The sequence below is a fragment of the Plasmodium yoelii genome (genome assembly GCF_900002385.2).
Source record: "Plasmodium yoelii strain 17X genome assembly, chromosome: 6".
Classification (NCBI taxonomy): Eukaryota; Apicomplexa; class Aconoidasida; order Haemosporida; family Plasmodiidae; genus Plasmodium; species Plasmodium yoelii.
In genome coordinates this window covers 901809-919009 of record NC_036178.2, presented here as the reverse complement: position 1 = coordinate 919009, position 17201 = coordinate 901809, and the positions used below count along the sequence as shown (strand labels likewise).

The 17201-nt window shown below is 22.7% G+C and overlaps 5 protein-coding genes across 5 annotated transcripts; 1 reads left to right on the top strand and 4 right to left on the bottom strand.

The window, feature by feature from the left end:
- Nucleotides 1–497: 497 nt before the first annotated feature.
- On the bottom strand, nucleotides 498–1429 carry PY17X_0621100 (tetratricopeptide repeat protein, putative; the record flags this gene model as incomplete). Its single annotated transcript, XM_724433.1, has 4 exons — nucleotides 498–671; nucleotides 764–1056; nucleotides 1146–1215; nucleotides 1370–1429. 4 exons carry the CDS (start codon nucleotides 1427–1429, stop codon nucleotides 498–500), a joined length of 597 nt encoding a protein of 198 aa, XP_729526.1.
- A 214-nt stretch (nucleotides 1430–1643) lies between these two features.
- On the bottom strand, nucleotides 1644–3255 carry PY17X_0621000 (Ham1-like protein, putative; the record flags this gene model as incomplete). The annotated part of the gene is made up of 7 exons (XM_022955418.1): nucleotides 1644–1679; nucleotides 1885–1990; nucleotides 2172–2212; nucleotides 2403–2480; nucleotides 2740–2800; nucleotides 2894–3062; nucleotides 3156–3255. The coding sequence occupies 7 exons, from the start codon at nucleotides 3253–3255 to the stop codon at nucleotides 1644–1646; spliced, it is 591 nt and encodes a 196-aa protein (XP_022813197.1).
- An 842-nt stretch (nucleotides 3256–4097) lies between these two features.
- Nucleotides 4098–10805, bottom strand: PY17X_0620900 (phosphoinositide-binding protein, putative; the record flags this gene model as incomplete). The annotated part of the gene is made up of 6 exons (XM_022955417.2): nucleotides 4098–4500; nucleotides 4677–9369; nucleotides 9528–9928; nucleotides 10159–10217; nucleotides 10336–10464; nucleotides 10713–10805. The coding sequence occupies 6 exons, from the start codon at nucleotides 10803–10805 to the stop codon at nucleotides 4098–4100; spliced, it is 5778 nt and encodes a 1925-aa protein (XP_022813196.2).
- A 2075-nt stretch (nucleotides 10806–12880) lies between these two features.
- PY17X_0620800 (conserved protein, unknown function) lies at nucleotides 12881–14653 on the top strand (the record flags this gene model as incomplete). Its single annotated transcript, XM_022955416.1, has 7 exons — nucleotides 12881–12937; nucleotides 13158–13248; nucleotides 13391–13511; nucleotides 13676–13792; nucleotides 14011–14060; nucleotides 14228–14388; nucleotides 14546–14653. The coding sequence occupies 7 exons, from the start codon at nucleotides 12881–12883 to the stop codon at nucleotides 14651–14653; spliced, it is 705 nt and encodes a 234-aa protein (XP_022813195.1).
- Nucleotides 14654–15024: 371 nt separating this feature from the next.
- PY17X_0620700 (conserved Plasmodium protein, unknown function) lies at nucleotides 15025–16110 on the bottom strand (the record flags this gene model as incomplete). Its single annotated transcript, XM_022955415.1, has 6 exons — nucleotides 15025–15070; nucleotides 15164–15220; nucleotides 15350–15450; nucleotides 15583–15656; nucleotides 15820–15891; nucleotides 16053–16110. 6 exons carry the CDS (start codon nucleotides 16108–16110, stop codon nucleotides 15025–15027), a joined length of 408 nt encoding a protein of 135 aa, XP_022813194.1.
- Between the last annotated feature and the right edge of the window lie 1091 nt (nucleotides 16111–17201).

Genomic DNA, 17201 nt, shown 5'->3' with positions numbered 1-17201 from the left:
CCTTAACCTCAAAAATGCAGGTATCATATAGGAGATATTCTTATGACTTGTTCATAATATAAATATGCATGTGCACACATATATTGTTGTGATGTATGTGTTTTAGCAATAGGCATATATCGTATAAAGTCTACAAATATATGTTGATAAAACCGATGATAAAAAGTTATGGATGTGTTTAGAATATAAATAGCATACATATATGCAAACATGAGGTTAACAATTGTTGTAAGCTCATAAAAATTAAGTAAAAATATAAAATTATAATAACCAAAATAAGGTTTATATAATTTTACAGTAATATATCCACAAATAATCTTATATATTGTTCGAATTTAAATTTTCAAGGATGACCAAAAGAAAGAAATATACATGCATTATCAATATATATGCATTTATCAAATATTCATGCAATGTTTACAACATGAAAATGGTTTATATAAGCCCATAGTTATATGAGCCCATAATTGTGTACACTTTTTAATTCCTGTGTGTCTTCATTTTATGCTTTCTTTCCGAGTTGTGTCACACATTTTTCTATATAATTCTTTTTGCTTTTTCTCATAATCAACCTCTTCAATTTTCAGTTTTTTTTCCAAGCATATTGCTTCTCCATTTTCTTTGTCAATTTTTTTTACTAACATTATATTTTCTCTGCATTTATCAAAGTTCTAAAAAAGAGGCGCAACGAATGCAAAAAAAGTTAAAGTAATTAGATAAAAATATATATCATTGCTATTATTTTTGTTCGCTTTTTTAGTACTTGCAAAAATAGATAGGAGCTTGCTCTCCTAAGAAATATTTTTGTAAGGGTATCCTTTTTAATATCATATTTAGCTTCGACTTGTTCAGTATTTATCGAATTGGCTGTATCATTATGGTTATCCTTTTTATCATCGGCATAATAATTCATGATATCATTTAATTCTGGAATATTTTCTAGAACGATATTACATTGGTTGATGCAATCCGCGTATTCCATTTTCTTAAAATGATATAGTGACAAGTTCAGGCGAAGAGCCATTTGCATATCTCTGTTTTTTTTTGTTGGCAACCCTAATATTAATGAAAAAAAAAAAAAAAATATATATATATGTATATATATATATATTACATTTCTATTGTTTATAAAATTTAAGCATTACCTCTCATTGAATATTTTATGCATTCCTTTAGTGCCGTCCTCCATAACGAATTAGCGTCGTCTATTTCGCCCTAAAAATAAAAAAGGGAAGATAAAATAAGAAAATGGGATAATTCACATATCCATATATATAATACAATAATTTTATAGAGTTATTTTTTATACAAATACATCAATTTCAGTATCACATTTGAATTTTAATTATATTTGTATTTATTTTCATACATTTTTCCACTTAATATTTCCCTCCTCTTTTAGTTCCTCGGGGTCTAAATCGTCGATCATAAGCGTGATATAAAAGTAAAAATATATATATATTTATAAAAACAAAAACAAATTGAATGTCTTTAAAATTCGAACTTAAGAATAATATAAGATCATCCTTGCAAAATAATATCTCGCTTTAAAATAGATATTATTAGTAAGGTGGATAATATTAGAAAAATAAAAATAAAATGTGTATATATATTTGTTTAAATAAGAGAATACAATAGCTGTGTTATATGTTCTGTTTTAGTTTTTCAAATAAAAATTCCTAAAAAAAATATGCACAGAAATATAAATGAAAATATAAGCATGGGAAAAAATAAATATATATATATATATATATATATATATATATAATAGCTATAAATATTAGCTACTGTGCTGCTTTCTTCTTGCCATTTCCTTTCTCACATGCACACATTCAAGCATTACTTATATCGCTTCCAATACACAAATAGCTATTTTCAATATACCTTTAATTTGTAAAATGCCTTAAAACGAGGAGAGTAATTTTTCTTATCTTCAAAACTCATTTCACCAAATGTTTTATCTAAATTTTCGGGCATAAAAATTTTATCCCTTTAAAAAAATGAAAAAAAAATATGAACAAGTAATAAAAAATTACTTAATGTGATATAAAAAAATGATAAAGTCATGCAAAAATAAAGAAATGTAAGATTATTTCCTGTACGGTCATTCAATTTTATCATTTTATTTATTGACACAGTTTTTATTTATATTTTTGACGAAATCTTCTTACCAGCCAAAACCATCGCCTCCTTTAGGACTAACAATAGATCCCTAGATTAAAAAGGTGGAAAAATAAAAAGGTGGAAAAATAAAAAAGTGGAAAAATAAAAAAGTGGAAAAATAAAAAAGTGGAAAAATCAAATGCATATCTATAGCTGGTTCAATAAAATAAATGAAATTAAAAAAGTATATAATTCCAATATGAGGTCACAAACATATATGTATAGAATATGAAAATTACTTGAGTAGTTCCTTTGAATGATTTCACATTTTCGCCATCATATGTTGAATAAACACAAACAGCTTGACATTTAGGATTCTGTTTTTTTCGAAAAAAAAAAAAATATATATATATAATGAAAACTAAATATATACAACATTTATTTAATATATAAAATGTTCAATTCATAACAACATATTAATGGGGGTGGTGTTAAATGATGTACATGTATGCCTATATATGAGCAAATATTCAATATACAGAATTTATAATAAATTCGTGTTTTTTTTGTCTTTTTTTTTATCTTTTTTTATCTTTTTTTATCTCTTTTTATCTTTTTTTTGTTTGTTTAAATTACTCCAAGCTTAAGGACCGCTTCTGCAATTCCTTTACACCCTAAAGCCTTTTGCATCCATTTTCTTCAAATAAAAAAATAAAACAAGATACAGTGTAGATATATAAAAATAAATAAGAAACGTTGATATAATGGTATCTTTTAATAATATGCATACATATAAGGTCCTGGAAATCCGTTAAAGCAATCCATATATAGGCCTGTATCATCAGTTATGATAATTATTTTTTTGTTTGTTTCCAAATTTTTTTTTTTTAATATTTCATATGCAGCTTTTGCTTTCTCTTCATTTATTTCGATAATGTCATTTGATTGAATCTCAACTACTAAAGTTGGGTAAGAAACAAAAGTTGGGAAAAATATTTTTTTTTAAGTTTTAATAAATGACAACATAAAATCTTTTCTATAAAATAACTTACAATCTATATCGACAAATTGAATTTTTATTTCATCATTCATCATTTGAGAAAATTCAATCCTTTTGTTTTCATTCCCTGTCACCAAATATATTTCTGCCATTTTTTTTGTCGCAACTATATTATTATTAAAAATTTGAAAAAGTAAACTATAACCACAAAATGTTATAAATGCTGCAAATGTTATAAATGTTGCAAATGTTATAAATGCTGCAAATGTTATAAATGCTGCAAATGTTATAAAATATGATAAAAAAATATAGTATTAAATTAAAAATTATTTCCCTTTTTAACGATAAAAAAAGATTATAAAGTTAGAGAAAAATTATATATACTTAATGGCAATCGTTTTTTTCACGACAAATTTAATGGAGTTAGAATCACCAATTTGGAGGAGTATATTATATCTATAGTTTAGATATCAATGAATATATTTTATTTTAATAAATAAATTTATAGATTGTTTTATATATCCACTTTGTTCGTATGCACAAAAATGGAAAAATGGAAAAATACAAAATAATGATGCAAAAAATAAAAAAGATAAACACATAATAAAATGTGTCGGGAAAATGAATAACGAATAAATGAATGACGGGTGAAAAATGTATCGAAAAATATTATATACATTTATAAAATTGCAAAGTTCGTCTTTAACATATTTTCATACAACATGCTTATATATATAATAACAAAAATAGTGATGAATTGTATAAAATATGAGTTCATATATATATATATGCATAATGTTATATCAATACTTAAAAAAGTATTAAGATTTTTATTTTGGATCCTTTTTAAACAAATGTGTTTTGCATAAAATCGTCTTTGCGACGTAATGCACATCTAGTTGAACTGGCAAACTCTATAAATAATTACCAAACAATAAAATGGATATATTGGAGATTAAATGGCTAGACGTAGATGAGGGGTTCGAGTTAACATCTAATAATCTTGTTCATTAATCAATTCCGAAAAAGAGTTTATATTCATTATTGTATATTTGGCTGATGCTTGACACATCTCTCCAATACTAATTTTGTATGATAAATAATTTTTTAATTTAATTGTATTCAAATATATAATATATATGTAATGATAAAAAAACCAAGAGTTATAAAGAATTAAAAGAATTATCTTTTCATCACGTTTGTACATTTTTTTAAGTTTATTATTATGCTTATACATTTCTGCAACTATCATTCCCAATTCTTCTTTTTTTTCTTGTTTTTCATTCTCTTTCTTTTCAATCTTCTTTTGCTGTATCGCTATTTCCTTTTCTTTATTATCCTTCTCTGCCTCGACAAGTTTTATTTCTTCATTTAGGGCCTCGATTTTATCGTCCCACCTGAAAAGCGATGAACAAAATGGGAAAAATGAACAAAATGGAAAAAAACAAGAAATGGTGGGAAAAAACAAGAAATGGTGGGAAAAAACAAGAAATGGTGGGAAAAAACAAGAAATGGTGGGCATAATGAACAAAATGAGTGGGCATAATGAACAAAATGAGTGGGCTAGACGTACTCCCGAATGAACTTGTAGATCGACTCCGACTTCTTGGCCATGGATAAAGTGCCCATGGTGCTCATTTTTTGGGTAATTTTAGAATAAAGCTTCTTGCACATATCTATTTTCTGACCGCATTTGTTTAGGAAGTTGTTAAATTTATGTATGTTTTTATATATATGATTATTTTCAGGGGATGTGATTTTTTCAATGTGTGCTCTTCGACGTTTTAAGATTTCCAATATTTCGTAGAACTGTTTTTGACTAATTTTATCATTATTAATTTTAATATCTTCAGGAGAAATACCATAAGTACCTATATTTTTAAAATTGTTAAATTCATCTATTTTATTTTTTATTTCATTATTATTATCATCATCATCGTCATCATCACTTAATATTGTAACATCATCTAAGTTTCCATTTCCATGAAAATTTTCATTATCTTCTATTCCTTCTCCAATTTCTCCTATCACTTCATCTTTTCCTGTCTGTTCATAATATTCTCCATATTGGCTAGTTGTGTTATTTTTTCCTGTCTGTTCATAATATTCTCCATATTGGCTAGTTGTGTTATTTTTTCCTGTCTGTTCATAATATTCTCCATATTGGCTAGTTGTATTATTTTTTCCTGTCTGTTCATAATATTCTCCATATTGGCTAGTTGTATTATTTTTTCCTGTCTGTTCATAATATTCTGATACATTATGATCATCATTATGATCATCATTATGATCAACATTATGACCATCATTATGACCATCATTATGACCATCTTTGTCTAAATTGTGTACTAATTCAGATTGTGCTCCCCATTTGTTAGTAGTAGTTGTTCTTAAATTTATATTATCTGAAATATTATTATCTAAATTTTTATATTCATCATAATTATTTCCATCCCCATAACTACTAAAAGCTTCATTTTGATCAGCAAAATCAATATTTGTATTTTTCACATATTTTGTATTAATAAAATTGTTATTATTTGAGGTATTAGTATTATTTGGTAAATTTCTTAAATAATAAATATCTTGATTTTCAAAAAGATCAGTACCTTTATTTATAATATAAAGATTATTTTCATTACATATTTTATAATCAATACTATACATAAATTTTTCTTTTTTTAAAAGCATAGATATATCTTCACAATTTATTATTATATTAAGTTTATCTTTTAATAAATTTACAAGAACTAAATCATTTGAAATTAAATAAGTAAATTCATTTATTATTAAGTTCATATTTTTTTCAAATTCATTTCCTAACAATTCTAAATTTTCTATAAATGTATCCATATTTTTTAATTTAGTATATACATAATTATAATTATCTAAATATATTTTATGTAATATTAAAAAAAGTGATAATTTTTTTTTATCTTTTTTATACATTAATATATTTGTTTTAATTTTATTTAATTTTTCATTTAGACAATTTTTAATATATGGTGTCTCTTCAATTGTTTTTTCAATTTGAATAAGATCTTTTCTATAACGACTTACATTTAAATGCATAATTTTATGATTTTTCATTAATTTTTTTCTTTTTTTTTCAATTTCTTCAAATTCATCATATAATTTATCTCCAATATTCATACATTTATTATATTCATATTGTAATTGTATATAATCATTATAAATAATATTAACATGTTCATATTTTTTTTTAAGTTTATTTATATTGTTAATTGTTTTTCTTTTTTCTTCAAATTTATTTCTTATAATTTTAAATAAAAATTCAAAATTTATTTTCTTTAATTTATTACTAATATCCATATATAAATTAACAATAATGTTGTTAAGATATCCAAGTTTTTTCAAATTCTCTACATAATTGAAAACGTTATTTATATGGTTATATATTTTAGACTCTGTGTATGGTACTATTTTATTTTGTGATAAATTTATATTTGCTTCATTACCCACTTCGTTATCATTATTGTCTAGATGTGCTGACTCTGTTGTGTATCTTCCTTCATCTTCTTCGATTGAATTTTTTTTATATTTATTTTTACACTTTTGTTTTTCGGTATCACTATAGCTACTGTTTAAACTACTAATAGACCCTACTTTATTAACATTTTTAATTTTGTTTGTTTTGGATATGTTTGTAATCGAATTATTTTCTTTATCATTTTCATCACTGGAATAGGAACTTGTAGAATCAGATTTCTGATCTTGTCTACTGGAATTTCGCATGTCATTTCGTGTGTCATTTTGTATGTTTTTTTTTTTTTTTTTTTTTTTTTTATTTTTTTTTTTATTTTTTTTATTTTTGATTTTAAAATAATTAAGATTCATAATTCTAGATTGGCTGTTAATAAACGTTTTAACACCATAAAATATGTGTTCATAAAAACAAGAATCATTAAATAAATAATATAACAATGTATTGATAATATGGAATTTGTATATATAATTATAATAATCTTGTTCTACACTACATATAAAATATTTATTATTTTTTTTTATTATCATTGAATCTGGAGGTGATGCATCTACTTTTTCATTTATGCCTAATTCATAATTTTGTTTATAATCTGGATCATGGGCACTATTATTATCTGTTATATTTATTTCTTCATTTTGTCTATTTTCTATATTTCCACAATTATATATTTCATTATTTTGGTATTTTCCAATATTATTATTAACTCCATATAAATTATGATAAGTTGTATCTTCATCTTCACTAAATTTATCTCCAATATTAGTTATAGCTAATATCCTTTTCTCATTCCCTTTTACGTTTGTTTTATTTTGTATATATTTATTTTGTAAATGCTTATTTGTGATTAGCTCTCTAATATTTTGAATATAACATAGAATTATACAAGCATATATTTTTATTTTATAATTATTTATATAAGCACATTTATATATATTACTTATCATATTTTCATTACATAATATTAATATGATTTGTTCATTTATTCTTCTTATTTTTCTTGCAAATTTTTTTCGATTCTCTTTTAATAATTTTATTTTTTCTTTAATTTTATATACTCTATCTTTATTCTCTTTTCCCTCATCTTCACTATCAACACTCAGCGATTCAAACTGTTCGCCATTTTCGCCATTTTCGCTATTTTCGTCATTTTCCCCATTTTCAAAATTTTCAAAATTTTCAAAATTTTCAAACTGTTCGAGATCATCTTTTAGGCTTGCCGATTCTATGCTAAACTCATCTTCGTATACAATTTTCTTAAATTCGTCAAGATCGCCAAAACAAAATGAATCTTTATCAGGACTATCTCTATCGTCATTACCTTCTTCATCCTTATCACGATTATCTTTTTTATGACTGTCTTTGTTACGATTATCTTTTTTATGACTATCTTTGTTATGACCATCTTTTTTATGACCATCTTTTTTATGACCATCTTCTCCATCCTTGTTTTGGTCGACACTGCTGTCGTTTGCATTTTCGTATTCGCTAGTAAATGAATACAATTCAGAAATATAGGAACTTTCCGATAATTTCATTTCTTCTTCTTCTTCAAGTTTATTTTTAAAACCAGATTTATTATTATTATTTATAACACCATCTTTATCTTTGTTATATGTTGTTATGCTTTTACGATTAATATTGTTAGAAGCAGAATAAGCAGAACTGTCACTTTGCCCAGAATCTGTCGATTCAGAAGTATATTGTTCTTTGCCACGTTTGCCATGTTTGCTATTTTTGCCATTTTTTCCATTCTTGCCATTCTTGCCATTTTTTCCATTTTTTCTGCCATTTTCGTAACCACTTTTATCAACACTTTCAATATCCCAATTTGTGTACATATCTTCTTTCTTTTCGATGTTATTTTCTTTTTTTGGGTTTTTTAACTTTTTTTTTCTCTGTTTTAACAATTTTTTTTCTCTCTCTATTTCTTTCCTTCTTATTTTCATTTTAAGCAACTTATTTTTCATAATATATTTATTATTTTTTTTTAATAAAAAAAATTCATTTATGCCAATATTTATAATATATAAAATAAATTGTAAAATTATATCGTTATTACGAAAATCTGCGTTTTCTATTTTTTTTTCATAAAACAAATCTTTTTCAAACAGATCATCATTAATTATATATTTTTCTAAACATTCATTACTGTCTAATATTAAGTTATATTCTATTTCTTTATTTTGTAATAAATATTCTAAAATGCTATTTAATATAATTATGTTTTTTTTACTACATATGATTTCGATTAATTGGTAATCTACATTTTTTATGTTTTGAATTTCATTTTGTATTAACAATATTGACATTTTTGTTTTATTTATCGTATCTTCATCTATTATTTTTTTATTTATAATTAATAAAGAAAGTATTATACAACATATGATTTGTATATTTATATTTAGGCTTTCATACATATATCCTAAAATTTGTATTCCTTTATTTGTATTATTATATTTTACAGAAAAAAAATCTTGAATTTCTGGTATATGTATAGATGATAATAATAGTAAAGAAATTAATATATATATATTACATGATATATTATCTATTTTAAGTGTATTTGTTTTTTTTTCTTTTTTTTTCTGTTTTTTTTTTTTTTCTTTTTCCTTTTTCTTATTTATAATATTAAAAATGGAACAAATTTCTTTGAAATTGTAGATTTTTAGATACTCTAAAAATACTTCATTTTTTTTATCCGCGATTCTAAGGATAATCTCGGAAGCGGTCTTTAGCAATATCTCATTGATTTGTTTACCTGTATAATAAATTAAAACAATTATTATGTGATCAAATTAAATAATAAAAAACGATACAAGTGATATTTTTTCTGAACAGTCAGAAAAATATGAACATGTTCATATAAAAATTTCGCACAAACAAACTGCGAAAAAAAAAAAAAAAAAAAAAGCATACCTTTCAAATTATCGTAAATAACCTCAAAAGCAAACTTCATCAGCGGAACATTCAATAAATTTTCTGAGTTTTTTGTATATGTTAAATGGTGGAGAAAAATATTTAAAATAAAAAATTTTACATCATTATTTAATTTTAAATTATTCTTAAGATAAAATAAAAAATTGATTATATCACATTCTGCGCTTCTCAACGTATTATTTCTTGACATGAATAAAATATAATTTATTTGTTTCAATAAATTTTCAATGCTTATAGCATCATTAGTTTCTGTACACATTAACTTATAAAGGTATTTTGTAATATTGTCTAAAGATAAAAACACATAAAAAATATCACACAAATATGCTTTTTTGTATTTTGTAACGTTTCTCAAAAACAATTCAAGCTTTTGCCTTCTCCTGCAACGTTGAAAATGAAGTGAAAATGAAGTGAAAATGAAAATGAGGCGAAAATGAAGTGAAAATGAAAATGAAAATGAGGCGAAAATGAAGTGAAAATGAAAATGAAAATGAGGCGAAAATGAAAATGAAGTGAAAAATAAAAATATAGACATTAACCTACATACTTATAATAGCGTTTTCTATTATATATACATGGATATATACAAATTATTTTGTGCAAAACTTACTCTTCAACAAAATTGTAGTTTAATCTACCAAAGACCTTCTTTGTTGGAATAACGGCAATCTGATAAAATAAAAATATAAAAGTGTTTAAATAGCAAGAAATGGTGCTAATTATATTTACATATATAATTCAGTACAATTTATTTCATCTTTTCACTAAATTAATTTATTGAAATTACCTTTTCTAAATTCTCATTAAATTTTGTATACAACTCATCTTTTAGTTTTTCATAAAAAGCTACGAAATCTGAAAATCTTTTTTTCAAAATTTTCTGACTGTTCAGAACTTTAAACTCGAGAATGTATTCCTGTTCAGAAAAAATAACAATGTCACACGAATATATCAATACATATAATATATATTTGCAATCGTATTTTCACATAAGATGGAATATAAAAGAAACGGGAGAGGGGTTCTAAATAATTCAAATCTTGTTCAAAATTAGTTATGAATATAGTAGCAACAAAATGAGCATATAATTTATGTATATATGGTTATATGAAAATATTATTGCATGTTCATGTTTTTTTTTTTTTGAAAAGAAAAATAACTTACTGTATAGCTGTAAAATGGTTTATTGACATCATTCGTTCTGATAATATTTATAATTAGGTTATCCCTAAACTCGTAATATGAATGTTCTTCCATTTTATTTTACTTTTAAGTTCGGATTTAATTAATTATTTTGGGTTTTTTTTTTTATAAATTTATTTACTTTTTTTAAAATTATAGGATTATTCAATTTTTTTTTTTGGGGGGTTTTATAATTAAATATATTTTATAATATTCATATTTATAATATAAAATTTAAAAATGTCTTAATTTTATTTAAAAATAATCCATGTATATTTAAATATATACAGGAAAAAAATATGTGATCAAAATATATCAAATTCAAATATAACTTCCCACCTCCTCCTTTTATATTTTCAGTTGTATATTTCATAAATTTTTACTTTTCTTATTTTTACTATGTTATTGGCATATCCTATATACATATGTCTTGGTTATTCATTCTTGGTTTGTTAAAAAATTTGGTATATATATATTTATATATTTATATATATATATTTATATGTGTGTGTGTACTAACTATAATCAAAAATTGTTAAATTTATATGCCACCCTTTGTTCATGATAATAAGCGAATATAGTGCTTTGGCAATAGATATAGAGAGTGAAAAAAAAAAAAAAAAAAAAAAAAAACATTAATTGCACACAATTGATAAATATAATTATGTAGCTTATTTAATTGCATATTATTTATATATGCAATTTAGGAATGCCATCATTGGAACAAAAAAAAAATAATAAAAAGCTACTAAATTATTCTGACATGTTAATGTGGATAAAACTGAAAAAGGAAGTTAACAATGGAGGAGTGACTCAAAAAATAATACAAAAAAATATTAATACATCAAAGAGTGAGTAAATATTCATATATGTACATAAAACTATTATAAAATAGTGCATATAAATATGAACATGTTCATGTCATAAAATATAAATCATATCAATTTCCTGGCTAGCGAAAATGTGTAATATTATTAATACATATAAAGTTATGCATACATAGATATATATATAGATAGGTATAGACCAGTCTATTGTTTTATATTTATAAGACGTGCCAAACTTAAAGAATATAACTTATTTTCATATAAATGAACCATGTAAAAATAACATGTATATCAATTATGAATAAATAAATGAGCACTCAGAGGAATGTAAAATTTATGAACAAGATAAAAATTAAAGGAATGGAAAATGTGGATGCATGTATATATATAATAATTCAATATGATAAAAAATATGATTATAATAATAATAATAATGTAATAGTAGGAATAGTAATAGAAATAGTAAAAATATATAAATGAATAAAAATGAATATGCAAAATATATATTAGCCAAATAGTAGCTTTTTTATAATTTTTATATTTTAACAAAATTGGAAAAACATGTATTAAAGATAAAAAATATACGTTGTAATTAAAAAGCAATTGGGAAATTTTTTTTTTTTTGCTTTAATAATAAAATAATAATATATGGCTATCTACAAGAGTATATATATATACATCCAATGTAGTGTTAAAAATTGTAATCACTAAAAATATAACAATAATATTATATATGATATTAACTAATTAATTAAAAATATACTAAATTAGTAAAATAAATATATGCTTAATTTAAGTTGATATTTGGGGGCTTAAGCATTTTGTATGCATGATAATTATTTTTTTTTTATTTTACAAAAATGATAAATTTTCAATATGTGATATTACTATATGATATAATAAAATAGAGAAAAATAATATCCGGAATTGTTTTTTGTATATTAAAAATACATCCGCATCCCTTATTGCGTAAAACGATTTCTTTTTTATTTTTCCCAATTCTCATCATTTTTCTATATGTATGTATGCATACAAAATGTGAAAGAACAAAAAAAAATTATAATGTGGAAAATTTTCCAATAATAAAAACATAAATATTTATTATTATGATAATTGTTTTATTTTAATTGAATATATATTTTTTTTTCAACTGTTATACTATTTTCCCGTTTGTGGAAAAATAAATGGAATAAACTAATTATATATATTAATGTATGCATAAAAAAATATGACTAAATTATAGAGAACCATATAAGGAGAAATTTTGTTCTCTCTTTTTTTGTTTCTTCTCTCAAAAAAACACACATTTTATTTTTGCCCAAAATGACTAATGGAATAAAATGTTTTGGGTTACAGAAGAAAGGCTATTTTACTGCAATTGTAATATAAAATAATAAAAATAAAATGATAAAAATAATAAAATGATAAAAATAATAAAACATATTATATACATCCAAATTAGTTGTATCTTTGGAAATTATCACAACATAAAATAAAAAAAGATAGTGTGTCTTCTTCACATTACATATCCTATTATAAAAATAAATATGATTATACAAACTTTTTGAAAAATATATTTTTCTTAACTCTTTTAAAATAGGACCGAAAACTAAGAGAAGTTCCCTATTTATCTCGTTATGTCATATTAGAAAACCAAAAAAAAAAACCAAGATATGTATCCGAATGTGCAGGTAATTAAAATACACAAAAATTATTTTGAGTTATTAAAAATATAGAGATTAGTTATAATCTTAATTCATACCAACTATATATGAAATATATAAATACACACACACACATATAATATATATATGACCACATTTTTATTTATAGGAACTCCAAGACGAAGCTATCTTTATAATACATTTGATAATATAAGATATAAACCAACATTTAATCCATATGTTTATCTAAATAAGGATAAAAAATATAGATTAGATAATTGGGAATCGAGGTATATATAATGTTTTTTTTGTCCTTTAAATACAGTTTATTTCATTATACTATTTTAGATAGCTATGTGTGTAAATAATTTTTTTTTTTTTTTTTTTTTTTTGCAAACATATATACACACTTATTCTTATTTTACTACTTTATTTTTGTTCCTTTCTTTTTTAGAAATCACGACAATTTCAATCCCATCAAATGTTATGTTAGGGGAAGCAGAAAAAGTTATGACATCCCCTATGCCATATTACCTTCCAAAGATGAATTGGGAAATTTCCACCCACCTGTGTAAGCATATAACACAGCTAGCCAAATAAAAAAAAAAAATAAAAAAAATAATAAAAAAAAAAAAAAAAATAATAAAAAAAAAAATAAAAAAAAAAATAAAAAAAAAATAACAAATAGATTGGCTTAATGTAACCACAAGCATGTTATACACCAATTTAAGTGGATATGCATATATCTTATTTATTTTTGCTTACATTTTTTTTAATTTCAAAATGTAGGCTTTCTGGAAGATATAAGGCAGACATAGAAAAGCAGTATTATATGAACGGTACAAATAAATGTGAATATTTTTTAACTCTACCCCTGTAATTGAGCTCGCGCGTTTTCTTTAAATAATATAAATAATATAAATTATATAAATAATATAAATTATATAAATAACTTCGTCCTATTAATGTGTTCATGTTTTTTTTTTTTTTTTTTTTTTTTTGTTAGATTTGCCATGGGTATGGCATAAAAACTTTTACACAGGAACAAACCATTTTTGTGATAATATGGTTGTAGGAAAAAAGAAATGGTATAGAAAAGAAAAACAAAATGAACAGATAAAAGAATCTATGAAAAAAATTAATGACCTGGTCTTGGAATATAGAGAAGTAATAAATAAATATACATGCATACGTGCATACGTACATACATATGTGCATACATGTGTGTGCTATGTATAGTTATAATTACATTATGCAATATGAATGCTTTTAAAAATATATCATAAGTTTGTTTTTTATAAAATATGTTTTCCCTATTTTATAGGAATGTAAAGGAAAGAAGAGATACAATTTTTTGGAAAAAGTTGTTAATACATTGGGTGAAGAACTTGCACACAAATATATTAGAAAAATTAAAAACATTTATTTATAAAAAAAAAAATGAACTCTAAATAATAGGAACAATATAAATATACAAGTGGCACCATTTTTGTGTATCCTTCTTTGTCTTTTCTTTTCTTTTATTTTCTTTTATTTTATTTTGCTTTTTTTTTTTTTTTTTTTTTTGTGTGTTTTTCAAGTATATGCCAACATAGTAAATTTAAAAAAAAATAAAAACAAGAAAAATAAAAAAAATTAAATTAACTCGTTGAATTGATTCGGCTTGAATATTTATTTGCAATAAGTTAAAAAAATAATATAAATAAAATGATGAAAAGAAAATCCAATAATATATTTTGTGATATATACACACAAACATGTGTGCAATTATAAAATTTGAATAAAATGAAAGTATTACATGTGTTAATGTTCTTTTCGTAAATTTCCAATAATGCAAAGTTTCAAGTTTCTATAAAAAAATAAACAATAAAAAATAGTATGATAAATAATTTATTTCAAAAAAAATAAAAGTTCTGTTTCTTTTTTTCCAAATGTATCTTACTTTATGTCCAAGTAGAGGTTAAAGTCTTTTAGTGTTTTATTTAAATTTTTAATATAACTAAAAAAAAAAAAAAAAAAAAAAAAAAAAAAAAAAAAATAAAAATAAAAATATAAAAAAAAATACGACGTGAAAAAGTGGTAATAAACTTGGTACAAGACATAAATATATTTAGATCGTTTTTATTACTTTCCAGATTTAAACAAATTTTTATAATAACTTTTTATTCGGTAAAATAAAAAAACGGTCACTGAAATCATCAAAGGAATGTTATTCAAAGTTTCAATAACCTATCGTAAAAGTGGGAAAGCGTTGGAAAATGTTGGAAAAATGGGAAAAAGTGTGGATAGCTACTAACTTCGGGCAGCTTTCGAAACGTATACACTTTAGTTTATTCATATTATTTATATTTTTAGTATTACTATTTTATTGTCCCTAGATTTATAGACAGCATATAGAATAACAGATATAATTAAAAGTGTTAGGACAATTCGAACTTAAAAAATAAGAAAGAAAATTATATGTGATATGTGATATGTGATATGTGACATGTGATATGTGATATATTTTTACTATATAATAATCATAGAATGCGAATGAAATGTAGTAATAACAACATTTATAAATAAAAAAATCATAATTGTTTTAAAGATTCCTACTTCGTGATTTATTCTCTACTCTTTTGTAATATTTATAGTTATCTATAATAGACGTTTCAAATCGATGCAAATCTGTCAAAAAAAATAAAAAAAAAATAAAAAAAAATGGAATCGAGCAGAAAAGAACTTTCACGGTTTTATCAAATTAGTTGTACTCCTAAATCACAAAAAAAACTATTTTATTTCTTTTTTTTTTTATTTTATTTTTTTTTTCGGCTGAATGTAATTCGTACCTTCTTTTTGGTTTTGGTTGATATTTACATAATTATAATGGCATGATGCATATGACATTTTTTTTATCGTCTTTTATTAAAAATATATCTATATATATATATAAAATGGTGTAATGTATGTTTATTCGCTTATAAATATGTGTATGATATACATGTATATGTTATATTTTTCTTCGTTTTAATTTATTTATTTTCAAAATATGTTCTTGGTATTATTTTGTTATATCAGCTTTTAAACACTTTCCCAATTTAAAACTTAAAAAGGTAGAATTATCTTTGTCAATGTCAAAATTTTATAGTCAGAAAAATATCATTTATATTGTCAGAAAAATATCATTTATATTGTCAGAAAAATATCATTTATATTGTCAGAAAAATATCATTTATATTTTTAGAAAAATACCACTTATATTTTTAGAAAAATACCACTTATATTTTTAGAAAAATGCAACAAATAATTACTTTCCAATTTGTTGAAAAAAATATTCGGATTACAATGCGAACTGCTTATATCCAAGTGACGCGTATTTCCCTGTATCGTTATGTTTTGGGAAAAATGCAAAAAAATGGAAAAAAAATGGGGAAAAAATGGGAAAAACATGGAAAAAAAATGGAAAAAATGGGAAAAAAAAATATTTTTTTAATTAATTTTGACTCATATCGTCGTACAATACTAACACAAATACTTTCACTTGTTACATTTGTTCCATTTTCACTTTTGTTCTCACTTTTTTTTTTCACTTTTTTTTTTCACTTTTTTTTCCACTTTTTTTTCCACTTTTTTTTCTACATTTTCCACGTATAAAAGCGAAATGAGCAGGTCAATTTAAATTTTTAAAAATAATTCAAGTTTAAAAGGGAGGTAATAAATTGAATAAAAACAAAAAAGGAAAGGGTCTGATCATATTAATGAACATCTTAATATTGGAAATTTATATTTAAGTGCAATATAATTAATAGTGAAAAATATGTAAAATGTGGAAAAAAAAAAAAAAAAAAAATAAAAAATAATACAATGTAATATAATGTAATACAATGTAATATAACTTTATTTATTTCTTTATTTATTTCTTTATTTATGTAACTACCATTACCAACCCTGACTCTATACTTCTAACCCTTTTTGGTTATATATATACCGAGTTCGGT